Genomic DNA, 15952 nt, shown 5'->3' with positions numbered 1-15952 from the left:
AAAAAAAAAAATACTGAAAAATACTGAAATCCAAATACAAAATTATTTAAAATATTGTACAAAATTACCTCAGGCTATATGCATAACGTGTATGTGAAACATAAATGAATTTTGTGTTTAGATGTGGGTCCCGTTCCCAAGGTATCTCATTATGTATGTGCAAATATTTCAAAATCCAAAAAATTCTGAAACACTTCTTGTCCCAAGCATTTCAGATAAGGGATACTCAACCTGTATAGAACTTGTTTTGATTGCGTTAAATTAATTAGAATCACAAAATTTTCAGTGTTGGAGGAATTTGGAGAGGAAATAATCTTAATCTTCATAGAAACCTTCCAGTTCATTTGATTAGAGTATTGTCTGTGATTGGAGTAGTAAGAACTGATGATGTTGGGGTTCTAGATTCCATACTGTGACCCACTTATTTTCTAGCTGTTCATGGACCACATACTACGCTTTCTCATCAATTGCTTCACACATGCTTATAGTAACTTGTAAGGGAGACTTGGCAAGAGAATTTAAGAAATATTTATTATATGCTTATTTTAGATGGAGGCACTGTGAAAGCTAGATATACAGTCTACAAGGAGCTCTCAATATAGTAAGAAAAAAGAAAAACAGAGCAAAACCATCTCTTCCTAGAAAGCATTTTATAATAGGTAACCTGTAGCTAAGAGCTGTTAGAGGCATACAAGGATAGTACAAAAAGTTCATGGAAAAGTGGAATTAAAAAATAATACAAATCCTTTTATAAACTTTTTGAAGATCCCTCATATTTGTGTAAAAAGTAGGCATTACTCTGTATAATTTTTCTTATTAAGTAAAAACAAACAAATACATATCTATAAAATTCTATTAGTCAATTGCTAAGAGAGCACCTTTCAGGGAATATTTTAAACATCTATGTGCATGTCAACCTTTTTACGTTTCTTAATGTTAGAGCAATATATATTAATTTGGCTGACAAACTAGTAAATTTTACCCAAGGAGGAAGCAGCGATAAGGCAGTTGATACAATAAAACTCTTATCTCAGCAGTTCACTATGTGAGAAACACTTTCAGTACTCTTACTTCAATATGGAACTCATGACATTGCATTAAATGATTTATTCACAGACTGTTTTAAAGTTAAAAACAAGACTTCCCCAGTAATGCCTAGCCCCACATAAATTAATCACTCTATCTGAAGACATTGTACTTTGATTTATTGTCATTCATGATAGATATCAAAGATTGTCTATGATCACGAATTTCAAATTAAATTGTGAACTTCATCACGATTCTTCAGTATTGAAGGCAGCTGATTTCCTGATGTGATTGCTAGTGACATTCTTCCACTGTTGCTACATGCTCCTTATTTTATCTGTATCCCCTTCCCACTCCCTTTTTCCCACATCAATTTATAAGGTTTCTTTGCATGTTTATTTCTACCAAATGTGAAGCAAATATTTTCCCCTTTATACAAATTGCCTTTCTAATTTTTTTGAAGTTTTTAAATATAAGTGTTTTTGTGTTGTCAAATCTGTCCTTTCCCTTATGATTTCTTTTTATACCCTTTTAAAAATTCATTCCTAGTCATATTCCAGATATATATTTACCCAGATCCCCCCATTTTATGTTTTTGTGTTGTCAAATCTGTCCTTTCCCTTATGATTTCTTTTTATACCCTTTTAAAAATGCATTCCTAGTCATATTCCAGATATATATTTACCCAGATCCCCCCATTTTTAAAAATTTAATGCATCTAGGAATTTATTTTGTTTGATATATGGTATGAGATGAGGGTCTATGCTTTATACATTTTTTTTCCCCAGAAGTTTCTTTTTACAACCACTGATGGTTTTGTCGTATTACCATTATCATAGATTAAATTTTTACATATTTTGGGGTCTTTTGGGCGCTATCTGGTCTTTCCAGTTGCTTTGTTAATAAGTATTTATTGGCTGAATGACTGTTTTATCTTCCTTTTTGGCCAGTACCAACTATTGTAGATTTATATACACCTTAAATCCTTGGGCCATATTCCACCTTTCTTTCTTGTTGTTCCACAATTTGCTTACTAGTTAGTTCTCACTGATTTATTTTTCCACATCAAATTAAGAATCTTGCTATTTAGTTATTCTTATATCTAGCTTCAAATTTATAAGTCTTGGTCAAGTTCCTCCAAAACAAAATTTGGCTAAATTTTGATTCCAAGTAGATTAAATCTCTAAAGATTAATTTGGAAGGAATATATTTCTGCTTTGAAGACAGATCTCCCTTACACCCCAAACTTAAGATGAATTCTAAATGTTTAACAACTAAAAAGCAGCCTTTGAGGAATACCATATTTCAGTGAAGAGGGTTTAAATTCTGATTATGAAAGGAAGTTTCCAATACTGTAAATGTTCCCTCTTGGTATATTTGTAACCAGATTTGGAGAGGGAAATTGTTTTTTCTTTTATGTCAACCTTCACTGAACCAGAAAGTACTTGTTTAGGGTTAAAAATATTGTTAAAGTAGGGTTTTAACTAATTAATATTTATATTATAAACAAGTTGCACATGATAAAACTTATCAGGTAGATATACTTGTGTATCTGTCTTTGATTAGGGACTTCTGTTTATAAAAGAAATTGAAAATGATTTCTTTGATTTTCTTTTATGTTCAGAGACAGAATTTTGCACCTTTTGGGGAGTGAGGCAGCTGAAGATAAAGAAGTTGACAGCTCTTGGGAGGGTTAATTAGAGCTAATTATAATTTGATTGACCTGCTTTTCCTCCAAAAAGCTTAGCTGAATCTTCCTTTGCAAAGTGAGGATATTGCTTTTCATACAAACTAAAGAAAAAATCTTTGTTTCTTGAACTTACAGATATCTATCATTATTACACACTTTAAAGAAATATTGCTATATAAATTGTGGAATCAAGGATTGGATCGTGTTGGAAAGGGCCTTCAAGATTATGTAGTCCTTGAGAGCATGTACTGTATTAACTCATGATTGGAAATTGTAATTTTTAAGGAAATATAAACCAATGTGCATAATTTAAGAATCTTATATACTTAATGAAAAAACAAGAAATAAAATTATCAAACAAGTATAACTCTCTGTTCTTTTCCAGACTTGGCATTTTCTTTATTCTACTTAATTTTGATATAATCTCATTTGCTTGATAAATACATTACTATAAAAAGATTTTTTGGGATCGCAACCCTTGGTGTTGCTCCTGCACCTCGCTCAGCCAGTGAGCGGGAACCGGTCTGTATGTGGGATCCGAACCCTCGGGCGGGAGCACCGCCGCGCTTCCCAAGCGGAGCACTGTAGCAGTGCGCCACCGGGCTGGCCGGCATTTTCTTTATTCTACTTAATTTTGATATAATCTCATTTGCTTGATAAATACATTACTATAAAAAGATTTTTTCATTTATATATAAAGAGAGTGTAATGATATGATTTGTTTTTCATTATATGGTGCTTCTCCTAGCATGGTTTATGGTTTATATAATTATTTAAGTGAAAAATAATTTTAACATTTTCATAAAATTGAAACCTTTTATGAAGCAATTTCTTATGAAAGCTTCTTGCCTAATAAAGTACTCTAAGCCAATTTTTATACATGAAAAAACAGAATAGTCATTTCTACAGTTTGTCAACTAAGTTATATCTCATTTTTATGTTAGTGCCTGTTAATATTAGATAGGGTTCTAATGTGGGCAGTCAAGGCCCTTTGATTTTAGAAAGTTAGGTAATAAAATATTTTAATGACATTTCAAGATAACAGTACAGGATACTAAGTACAGTAGTATGTGATTAATTACACACAACAGATATAAAAGATATAAAGGAGGGAAAGATCATTTACTCTAAAATAATCTGGAAAGAATAGAGAAGGTGAAATCTGAGGTAGATTTTGAAGGATGGGTGAAAACTGGATAAAGGAAAGAGGGGAAAGGGATATGTACCTAGTGGAATAATGTGACCAAAAGCATCTTGGGGGTGAGAGAGTTTAGTCTGGGAACTGTAAAGTTTGAGAGCTGGTATTTGATATGGTGATCAGGTAAGAGACCTGAATGTACTAAAGCTAGAAAGGTTGATTTGGAACAGGTAGTGGAGGACTTTGAAATATGGAAAGTGAGGATATATTTTATCAGTTACCATTGTGTTATGTGCCATGTTCTTAGGTTTTTTCTTAAGGTGAAACTTGAGCAATAGTTTTGGAAAATCGAACCTTCAGAAGTATGCAGAATACACATTGCAGTGAAGAACATGGGAGGTGCAGGGTATATGTGATTTTCATAGTACCCAAGTGTGAGGTGAGAAAGACATGAACCAGTTATGTGATGGTAAGAATGGAATTAAGGAATGGCTGCAAATTACATCAGAATGAAGACTTCACAGTGCACAATTGCTGGTTAGGTAAGGAGTTGGAATAGTGCGGTACATGAAGGGGGAGTAAAGAAAGATAAGGACAGAGCACATATAAGAGGTGGATACAAAGTTGTGTAAACTCTCCCCCAAATGCATCCATGCTTATGGGGTGAGTTGTAGATTCATTCATGAATATCTGCAAAGCACTTTGAGATCATCTGTTGAGAAGTGTACTATATATATTTTAATAAATCAGATGCATAAGTTAAGGAAAGTAGATAAATCTTGCTTTTAAACACTTTTCATTCAACAGCCCTCTTCCTGCAGTAACTCTTAATCTCTTTCACAAGCTGTAGTAGAACCAACACCAAGAAGGGTTTTCAGTGAGTGGGTGTAGGAAGCTGATAAGAGAAGCATTCATGAGGGCTTGGTAGCATGTTACATTACACTAAAACATATATCTCTTTGCAGTCTCCTTTTTCTCCCATCAGCCATTGACATTTTGAAAGATTTACTGAGTAGCTTAAAAATTACAGAACTTCTAAGTCTAGTGATGTGGATGTGCTAGCCTAATTACAAATGTGCAACCGCAGTTAATGCTTTTACCTTCTACTTTAGGGAGCCGTTGCGACTCATAACTAGAAAGGAAAAGGTTTTACATAATTGTTGCTAACATTAAAAAAGACGTGCAAATTATGTTTCCAGACAACTTCTCTAAAGTTCAAGAGCTGGTAGTACTAATTGAGTGCCTCAGGAAAACCCTAAATAAATTATCTAGCCTAGCTCTCTGATCACATAGGTGATTATGTATATTTTTCCGAAGTAGTAAAGAGGAAAGGGAAAAAACTGTACCAAGAATAATTTCTTTAACCCTCAAGTAAGAGTTGTTTTCATCTTATAATGTGGGTGTTATTTCCCATTATACAAATGAACAAACTGAATCTGAGTGAATTACACAGCCAGAAAATTCAAAAATCACAGATCTAAGTTTCTGAACTAGATATATCCCATCCAAAGCCCATGTTATTTTATTCTAGATCACGTTGCCTTGTGGAGAAAAAGTGCTGTATGTGGAAAAACACGTAGCATATTGTCCTTTGAGCTTATACTGTCGTTTCCCAACACAATCACATAGCTAAGTCCAAAGTGTTTGTAGACCACAAAGATTTCATTAGTTTGAATTATATTTTCAAAGAAGAATTTGGCCTGAAGATTCATTGTGAAATTATGAGGTAGAAGAACCTCATTTTATAAGGGGATGATGTGAGTTGAACGCACTTCCTCGATATCACCAAAAAAAAAAAAAAAAATCAGAGATTTTACTTCAGTATTCCCTTGTAGTATGCTTGTTTCATACTACAAGGGAAATGGGGAGCAGTGTAGCAGCCTCTGATGTGTTTGAGTCTATTGTAATGACCACATCCTGAGCTCATATAGGGATGGATACTGATGATACTGTCATCTACAAGCGATTTTCTTTTTTTTTTTAATGCTGCTTAGTATTAAAAAGCATAATGCTTATGTTGCTTTTTTTGATTTACTATTATATCTTAATTTTTCTTTTATTCTCTAACTTTCTAAACTGAATTAAACTCTGCCTTATACAAAGAAAATCAGCAAGTTGAATGCAGTATTTGCCCTGATGGGATATTTCAGGCTCATGGTGAGGAACTGGCAAAATTCTGACTCGATTGTTACTGACATAGGAGGCTTTACAGTTATTTGTTAGAGGACAGCCCAGGAGGAAAAGAGAAAATGAATTTATGTGATCCCGTATTGCTAAATACAGTACACTGCTGTTATCTTTTCTTTACTGCTTCCTCTAAGAGTCGTCATTTCAATGCACTAATCTTTTAAACAGCCATTGAGTGGGAATTGGGCTAGAACTTTGCTAAGGGGTCACATTCACCAGCCTGACAGTTATACATTTACAAAAGAGATGGCATGAATTTATTCAGCATCAAAACCTCTGCATCTTTTACCACCCAACTACATTTCACACTGTATTACCATCAGTGCACTATAATAGCTTTATAAATTCCATCCAGATTCTTCATTTAATTAACTAGCAGTCTTTGAACAAAAATAAAAGTGCTGTTTTTATAAAAGAATAAAAGCTGCATGTAGTGAATGTGAAGGAGACAAATCATCAAATTAGTTATTCTTCATTGCAGCTATGCAGAATTGTCTGTCCCTCTTTCTTTTCAGAGGCTTTTTTTCTTTTTTTTTTTTTTGTAGCTTGATTGAATGAAAAATGGGGAGCAGTGTAGCAGCCTCCGATGTGTTTAAGTCTATTGTAATGACCACATCCCGAGCTCATGCAGGGATGGACACTGATGATACTGTCATCTACAAGTGATGTGTTTTTTTCTTTTTTGCTTTTTCTGTAGTTGGTGAGGCAGTGTGGCATAGTAGTTAAGCACATGAGCTTTGTAACTAGACTGCCTGGGTTGAAATCCTAGCTCTGCCACTTAGTAGGTTTGTGACTGTGAGCAAGTGACTTAACTTTTCTGTGCTCCTGTGTCCTATGTATAAAATGAGGATAATAATAGGCATATCTCACATAGCAGCGTGCAGATTAACAGAGCTGATCCATGTAAAACATTTAGAATGATGCAGGCATGTGGCAAGCCATTACCTCTTGTATGCACAGTAACTGTCTTGTGTGAAGTTGATCCAGCTATGTCACTGGTGACTCTCTTGATCACCTGGACTGGACTGAATGATGTGGTGGGCTAGGTAGATGTCCCTATCTTTCCCAGATAGTTCTTTCTAAAAGTGCCCTTTTAGTATAAGACAATGACTTTCAGATACAAGGAAGTAAAGTTCTTTGAATCGAGGGTATAGGAGGCAGTTGGTTGGCCACATCTCTCCATCCTGCACTCTGCTGCCAGATTTAGCTTCTAACGTACTGTTTTCTCACATGATTTTCTGCTTAGATGGCTTCAAGACTTCCCCAAATTCAAGCTCCTTCACTTGTCATGCCATTTCTATCAGAGCCTTTCCGTTCCTTTCCCAACCTTTTAAATTCATTGCTCCCCTATAAGAAACCTCTACTCCAGTCAGAACTGGTCTAGTGTCATTTCTCAGCTGTCCCACATTCCTTCTTGTCTCTCTTTGTTTTCATTGCCCTTTTTGTCATTATTCTCTTTTGTCTTTTTCCTCCATTTATCTAAGTCATACCTGACATTCAAAGCTGAGCCAGAAAAAGGGAAGGTACCTTTACCCCTTTGTATGTTGATCATATAGCCTGGTTGTCTGTGGATGCAGTAGTTGCTAAATGAATGCTGTTGATGAACTATCCCGTTAGCTCTACTTCTAGACCATATTGAGAATCTAACCACTTCCCAGCATATCAACCACTATCACCCTTGTCCAAGCCATGATTACTTTTTATCTTTCCCCTTTCTCTTCACCCTTGCCCACTCTACACGCTACACTCAACACAGCAGCAAAAGTAACTCTCTTAAAATTTAAGTCAGGTCACATCACTTCTCTGCTCAAAACCCTCCAATCACTTCCCATCTCATCCTGAGTGAAATCAAAGTCCTTACAGTATCCTACAATCCTTTTAAGATCTGTATTTCATTCCAACCCCATCCCTACATTCACTCCTGTTACAGCTCTGCCCTCATGTTTTACTCCCTCATCCCATCCCCTACTACTCTCTGTCCCTGCCACACTGGCCTCCTTGCTGTTCTCTCAAGATGCAAGATACAGTCCCATCCTAGGGCCTTTGCAAAAACTGTTCCCTCTGCTCATAAAGCTTCTCAGGAAATCCCTTCTGCTGGTCTCTGATCAGACATCTTTTCAATGAGATCTTCACTGATAATCCCTAATTTACTATCTCCCCAAATTAGAATGTAAATGCTGAGGGGCCAGTACCTAAAACAGAACCTGACACATAATAAATATTTAATAAATAGTTGTTGAATGTATGAATGAAAAACTGACCCTTAAATATACGTCTACATCCCTAACCTTCCCAGCACTTCAAATGTATTTAGGCTCAAACAAAAGCAAATGTCCCATACATCTACGAGAAAATTAAAATAGCCATGGTTTAATATTAGCTGTGGCAATTGGAGCAGAATGTTTCATTGCAGAGAAGAGAGATTTCCGCATCAAGTAAGGAAAAAAAGTGGTTTACAGTATAATAACTGCCATGCTCAATTATATTGGTGTCCTGGGGGACTGTCTTAGACCCAGCACGAAGGCACATTTTGAGAGAGCAAGTACTTTTTGGCTACCCTTTTCTCTTCCTAAGGTACAGAGTGAAGCTGCTGTATGTGGTTTTATTTTGTTTTGTTTTATTATTTAGAAGCAGAGTAAAATGCTGAAAAGAGAACGTTAATGTTGGAGTCAAGCAGAGCTGGGTTCAAATTCTGACACTATGTGTCCTTGAACAGGTCATGTAACTTCTCTGAGTCTCTGCTTATGTATGTTGTTTTTAATGATACCTTTTTCTCAATTTTGTTCTAAGTAAATGAGAAGATACGTGAAGCACCTGAGACATAACAATAATATTATTGGGTTTTATAATGTCTTGTGAGCATTGCATCCTACAGATATAGCTATATATTTTGCTACTAAATTCTGCCTTTTGGCAGTTAGGAGAAAACTTTGGCCCCTGGGGCTTGGTCCATGGAGAAGCCCCACAACACTGTGAGTCTGTCAGCAGCATCTGATGAAGCTGCAATAGCATTCTGAGAACATGAGCCCTACCACCAACTTGAGTTTCGGTGTAGCCTATTCTTTTTATCTTTTAAACCAATTCTTATTCTTCTGTTTTCTATTTTCAACTCTCTTCTACTTCCCTTATTTTCAAAATATTATGCTAGGTGTGCGAAGCTAGAGATTCCGTACTGAAAATTATCCAAGAAGTCAACAAAGGAAGAAGTAAGATCAGGCCATTCCTCCACGTAATAAAATAACATGAATATTAATTTTCAAATGGAAAAGTGAGGAACATATGTACATTGGTTAAGTTTTGTAATTATAATTTCCAGAGTGAGGAAAACGTTTTATGTAAATCACCAAGCTATTTTTTTTTATTTTTTACTTTTTTTTTTTCCAATAACATTAATTTTGAAATGTTTAGGAAGCCAAAGCTGTAGCTGAAGAAACAAGAGCCCTGCGAAGTCGGATACATCTTGCAGAAGCCGCACAGAGGCAGGCGCACAAGATGGAAATGGACTACGAAGAAGTGATCCGTCTGCTAGAGGCCAAGATTGCAGAGCTAAAGGCTCAGCTTGCTGATTATTCTGACCAAAATAAAGTAAGCAAAACAGTCTTCTCTTCTAGTTACCATGGTTTCCTTGCCGTTGTCAAGTATCCTGTTTTCATTTTCTTTTCATCTGCACTTCTAAACTAGGTCAGTGTTTGTCTTCTATTATTCAATGATAGCATGATGTGTCACGATGGGGGTAATGTGAAGGTTGTGAGCCTTCCTCTATCCAGATAGCTTTGAGATGGAAAAGCACGTGCCCCAAATTGATTTGGGTCATTGGTTAACCTTGTTCATCTCAAGCATTAAGTCCTAGAACTATTTAGTTGATTAGATTGGTTTTCTCCTTTTCTTTCTAAACTGGCCAATTTGTCTTGTGGGGATAAAAGGAGGGGGTGCCTCTAGAGATGGGTTTTGCTCTTTGGTGAAAGCACTCAGGAAGTGTGAAAGTTAAAGAATTTTTGCCCAAGGCTCAAGATAATTAATGGGAAGAAACTGAGTTTGAATTTCAGTTTTTTTGTTTTTTTGGTTTTTTTAAATGTAAGGTATACTAAATTAGGCTCCAACAGAACATCTTCCAACATCAATAGTAAAATACTGAATGCTTTTCAGAATGCAATATGAACTTTTTTATGTGAATTATTTTTACAGAATACATGCTATGTTCACTAAAAAGCCTTCAAAAATTATAGTAGACATATACATTTATACTTCACTGAAGTAAGGTGGAAAATTGAATAAATTGAAATAGATATTTTATAACTTCATGTAGTTGTTCACTTATAGACATAGTAGGTGTTTATATACTCGTATTTCTAATTCAATCAGCTTTCAAGTTATGACTATTTACTTAAACATAAAAGAGTTAAATACTTTAAATATACCAAATGAAAATGAAACTAGTTTTTGAAAAGCAAAATACAGAACAAAACCTGAAATTTTTATGATTAACTTTAAAGAATCATTAACATCTCACTTCTGTCTATTTTTAAACCAATTCCACAAGAAGGCTCAAGTTTCTGTCACTCGACAATACCACAGTGCCAGGGGGAAAACATGTAACTTAAGAAAGCAGCAATGCTTAGGATTATTACATGCATTTGTTATTTTTGACCCAGTATTTACATTCTGAAAACAAAAGTATGTGATTATTTTATGTAACTTTAACCTGGTCCTGGAAATATGTGGGGAATTATCATAATATTAAAAGTACTTTTTAAAAATAATTATAGTTACTTTTAGAGAGAAAAGCAACAGTGTTTAATACTTTATTTTTAAATAATATAACTTTCAAGAAGTTCACATGAAAATATTCAGTGCTTTTTTTTAAAAATCTTACTCTTTTCCAGCTGCTAGCTGAGAAATATTTTTGTCTTAAGGTGCCTGGTAATATAATTAATTCAGTTTTTCTCTTTGTTAGCATAATGGGGGTCTCATGCCATTCCTCTTAATTAAGTCAGTCTGAACACAATCCTTTTGTTTTGTTTTGTTTTTTTCAAAGAAGAGATGTTAGACATGGCATATCAATATTCAACAATTTTCCAAACTCAATACTAGTGGAAAAAGAGAAGAAAACTCTTTTTAATTGTGTGGAATTGCTTAAAGAGACATTGAACAAGATATTACAGAATTAAGATTCAAACATGAGGGCACTTAAAAGTTCATGGATGGAATATTCAGTTATAAAAAAAAACAAACCCATCATTTGCAGCAACATGGTTGGAACTGGAAACCATCATGTTAAGTGAAGTACGTCAGGCACAGACAAATTCCACATGATATCACTCAAATATGGAACCTAAAAGAAAGTGGCTCTCACAGAAGTAGAGAGTAGAATAATGGTTACCAGAGGTGGGATGGAGGGGGGAGGGTTTGAGGAGAAGTGGTGGACTAATAGGTACAAAACTCTGCTCTCTACCCTAAGTGAATCATTGTGCAGTCTATGCATGTATTGAAGCAACACACTGTACCCCACAAATATGTACAGGTCATTGTTTACAAAAAAGGAAAAATTCATGGAAAGATTTGAATTACCTTTTAATTCTACCTTTCCATGAACTTTTTGAAGTACCCTTGTATTTATTGTTAATACACAGATTCTTTTTGTAACAAGATTTTATTTTTCATTATAATTTTCCCTTATTTTATCTATTTATTTACTTATTTACCTCTTGTTTGTTTTTTTTTAATTCACCTCCAGTGTAAGAAATAAAACATCAGTAATATTTTTGGAGACCCACAATGCCCCTCTCCAATTGTATCCTTCTCCCCTGCCCTCAGAGGTAACCACTTTCCCGGATTTAGTATTCACCATTTCCTTGATCCTTTTACTGCCTGTGTATATATATCCCTTAAAAATATGTTGTTAAGTTTTGTCTGTTTATCAACTTTATATAAATAGAATTACATGTATCATTCTGACTTGCTTTTTTTCACTCAACATTTTGTTTTTGCAGTTAATCCATTGAAGTTTATAGCTAGTTCATGTCTTTTCATTACTCTTTGACTCCATAGCGTGAATATATTACACTGTATTTATCCATTCTGCATTCAAAGGACAGTCCAATTGTTTCTGTTTTCTTCTATTACGAATGATGTTGCTAAAAACATTTTTGTACATATATCCTGCTCCATATGTGTAACAGTTACCTGCTAGGAGTAGAATTGCTAGATTGAATGATTTTATCTTCAACTTTGCTTGGTAATGCCTAATTGTGTTCAAAAGTGTTTGAACCAATTCACCCTCCCATCAGTAATGAATGAGATTACCATTTATTCCATACCTTTGCTGACCCTTTGTTTTCTTTTACTTTTGATTTTTCTCAATCTGGTAGTTGTAATAAGTGTTATCACTTTAGTTTAATGTGAATCTCCCCGGTTAGTAATGACTTTGAATGACTTTGAGATAGAGATGTGCTGAGACCAGCTGACACTAGCTCATGAAAGCTGATTGTGGGCATCTCTTCTCAACTCCATTTTCAGTGACATTAGGTTGGTAGCTTAAAATCAGCCATGGTGGGATTATTTACAACCTCCAACTCTAACCAAGACTTGCCCTCTCTCTCCTGGTAGCCAGTTGAGCATATGTTTAGGTATTTATTAGGCATTTGTATTTCTCTGTGGAATGCTTCTTTATATCTTTTGACCATTTTTGCATTGGGTTGTTTTTTTCATATACTTATAGATGTACGATGATTCTTCTGGTTTCTAATCCTTTATTAATTTATATGCTATAAAAGTTTTATCCCAAATTTGTGTCTTGCCTTTATACTCTATGGTGAAATGGATAGGATTGCTGAATTTTTATGCAGTCAGACTTATCGATCTTTTCTCTAATCTGTCTTTTTAGAAGTCCTTTCATTTCCAAAGATATAAAGATATTCTATTTGCCTCTAAAGTTTTAAAATTTAAAAACTTTAAAGTTTTAAGGGTTTTTTTTTGTTTTTTGTTTTTTTTTTTGGTGTATGACACTGCATGAAGTGGGAATCCATTTCATTTATTTTTTTTCTTTATTCCGAAGGAATAACCAATTATCCCATCACTATTTACTGAAAAGCCCCTTCTTTCCTAATTGATCTACAAAACAGCTGTGTCATATGTCATATGTCAAGATTTCATATGTGTGTATATGTTCGCGGTTCCCTGTTCTCTTCATTGGCCTATGTATGTTGCTGTGCAAATAACACACAATGTTGCTCACTGTATCTTGTAAAGTAAGTCTTGATATCTGATCATCCTACCTACTTCTTTTCCTTCAAAACTGTGTTGGCTACATGAGCCTTTGATCTGTTACTCTCTATTTTGGATTCAGCTTATCAATTCCACCCAAAAAAAATTATCGAAATTTTTACTGGAAATTTAAATCTATAGATTAATTTGGGGGAAATATATATTTATGATTGTCTTTATTTATGAACATCACTGAGGCACAGAAAGTTTAATTGCAGCAGCCAGAGTTTATTCTAGTTTATACAATAACAACTCTTCAAAAGTTGTTGATGTTTGCTTCGTGGCTTTTTATGTAGTCAGTGTTTACCATGTTCAAAATGAGCTTGAAAAGAATTATGCAGGTTTTGGATGCTGTTGTTCTGTATAGTTCACTAGATCAGGGTCATTAATTGTGGGGTTCATTTCTTCTCTATTCATATTAATTTCTTTGTCTGCCTGAACTATCAGTTATTCAGGGAAATATGTTAAAATCTCCTTTGTGGTTTTTAAATTTTTCTTTAAATATTTTGAAGTAATGTCTTTAGTTGCATGCAAGCTTGGAATTATATCATCCTTTNTATAGTTCACTAGATCAGGGTCATTAATTGTGGGGTTCATTTCTTCTCTATTCATATTAATTTCTTTGTCTGCCTGAACTATCAGTTATTCAGGGAAATATGTTAAAATCTCCTTTGTGGTTTTTAAATTTTTCTTTAAATATTTTGAAGTAATGTCTTTAGTTGCATGCAAGCTTGGAATTATATCATCCTTTTATGAAAATGTCATGACTCTTCAATCTAGCAATCTTCTTTTCCCCTAATGACTATTTTTGATTGATATTAAAATAGTTACACCAGCTTTCTTTTGGTTGGTATTTACCTATTTTTTTCATTCATTTATTTTCAACTTCAGTGTTTTTATATTCTAATTGTGTCTGTGATAAACAGCATGTAGCTGGATTTTTTCCCCATCTCCCTAATTTTTGACTTTTAATTGGAAAGCTCTTTCTATTTACACTGTTTTATTTGCTAATTCACTTCATTTCTGCCCTCTTATTTTGTAGATTTTATTTGCCCCATATGTTCTGGGTCGTTGTTTTTTCCATTTCTTGCCTTTTTTGTGTTTGTATTGTTTCAGATTTCTCCTGTGTTCATCTGCCCTATTACATTTAGTTTCCTCTGCTCATTTAGAAGTTACACATTCTGTTTTTAATTTTTAATGATTATCCTAAAAATTTTAACATTCTATTTTAACGTAAATTATAAAATTGATCAGTAGCTTTTTTCTAAATATTGCAAACATTTATTGTTCATCTCTCCCTATTCAATTTTATTTTTATCAGTAGTTTTGTTCTTTATTGACTTTTAACATTATAAGTTGACACTGTTACAATTTGTTTTGTGTGGTCAGCATTTGTTTAGACAGATCCCACATTTACCATTTTCTGTGTTCAACATTCTTTCTTATATCTAAGACCTTCTTGCTAGGATCATTTCTTTCTTCCTAAAGTACATCTTTTAGAAATTCATTTAGTGAGGAACTGTTGGTAATAAGCTCTCCATTTTGTATATCTGAAAAACATCTTTATTCAACTCTTGTTCTTGAAATATGTTTTAGCTATGTTAAGAATGTTAAGTTGGCATTAATTTCTTCCATTGTTTTTATTTTGTGGTTTTGATGTCAGCTGTCAATCTGTCATTTGTTTACAATCTATTTCCCTCTATATGATTTTAAGATCTCTTTGGCTTTGATGTTTAACAGTTTGACTACAATGAGTCATGTGTTATTTTAATTTATACTGTTTGGAATTCATTGAGCTTCCTGATCTGAGGAGCAATATCTTTTCCCATTTCTAGAAAATCTTAAGCTATCATCCTGAGCTATTTCTCTTTCACTCTTTCTAGTCACTCTTGAGTAATTCAGATAGGATGTATGCTAGAGCTGCTTCTGGCTGTTTTCTCCTTACTTCTGCTCCTTAATTCATGCTTTAATTTTTAATTTTCTGCTCCTGTAAGACTTGTGCACCATGCACAAATCCCACACGTCAGGATGGCTCACTTCACAAAGACCACGAGACAGAGACCATTGCAATCAAGCAAGAGGAGTTTATTCCAGCATGCTGGGGTCACCCAGTCTCTTGGACAGAAGCGACCCCGAGCTCTTAACACAAGCACTTTTTATACAGTTTTTTTTTGACAGACTTTTGCAACAGGATGAGTTGTATACTGCTTGCGGGTTATCTGAGGCGACCTTTAGATTTATTGGTGGGCTTAGCGGCTGGCACCCCAATAAGGAACAGTATATTTCCCAATTGTTTATCTTCCTTGTGGTCTGGCCAGGCGGCCTCTAGATAAGGAACTGGCCAGTTCCTGGAACCGGATGGTGATTACTCTCTTCCTGGAATTTAGCGTGCCTGGGCCTGCCTTGACTGTGCCTGGCCTCTACATAACCCCTTAAAAGCTGCTTTACTTAAAATGGCATTAGTTATGTTTTCTCGTTTTTAGCAAACATTAGTACAGAAGCAAATTGCACATGTTAAAGTTATATTTTTCTCTACACTCCATTATGAGAAGTTTTTTAACTTCTGTCTTCCAGTTCACCTGTTCTTTTTTTAACTGCATCTAATCAGATGTTAAACCCATGAACCAAGTTTCTAATTTTTTTTTTTT

General features: G+C 34.4%; 1 protein-coding gene across 1 annotated transcript in view; it reads left to right on the top strand.

Moving 5' to 3' along the window:
• Positions 1-15952, top strand: part of STXBP4 (syntaxin binding protein 4) — a gene marked incomplete at its 3' end in the record, with an annotated part of 112783 nt that overhangs the window by 93772 nt on the left and 3059 nt on the right. The window contains exon 13 of the mRNA XM_008585150.1: positions 9450-9626. Within this exon, the coding sequence (XP_008583372.1) occupies positions 9450-9626 (177 nt within the window). The remainder of the gene's footprint in view (positions 1-9449; positions 9627-15952) is intronic.

The sequence above is a fragment of the Galeopterus variegatus genome, unplaced genomic scaffold, assembly GCF_000696425.1.
Source record: "Galeopterus variegatus unplaced genomic scaffold, G_variegatus-3.0.2 Scaffold3472, whole genome shotgun sequence".
NCBI classification, from domain to species: Eukaryota; Metazoa; Chordata; class Mammalia; order Dermoptera; family Cynocephalidae; genus Galeopterus; species Galeopterus variegatus.
Note: the sequence above shows the minus strand (reverse complement) of the source record. Positions and strands in the feature narration are given on the sequence as shown.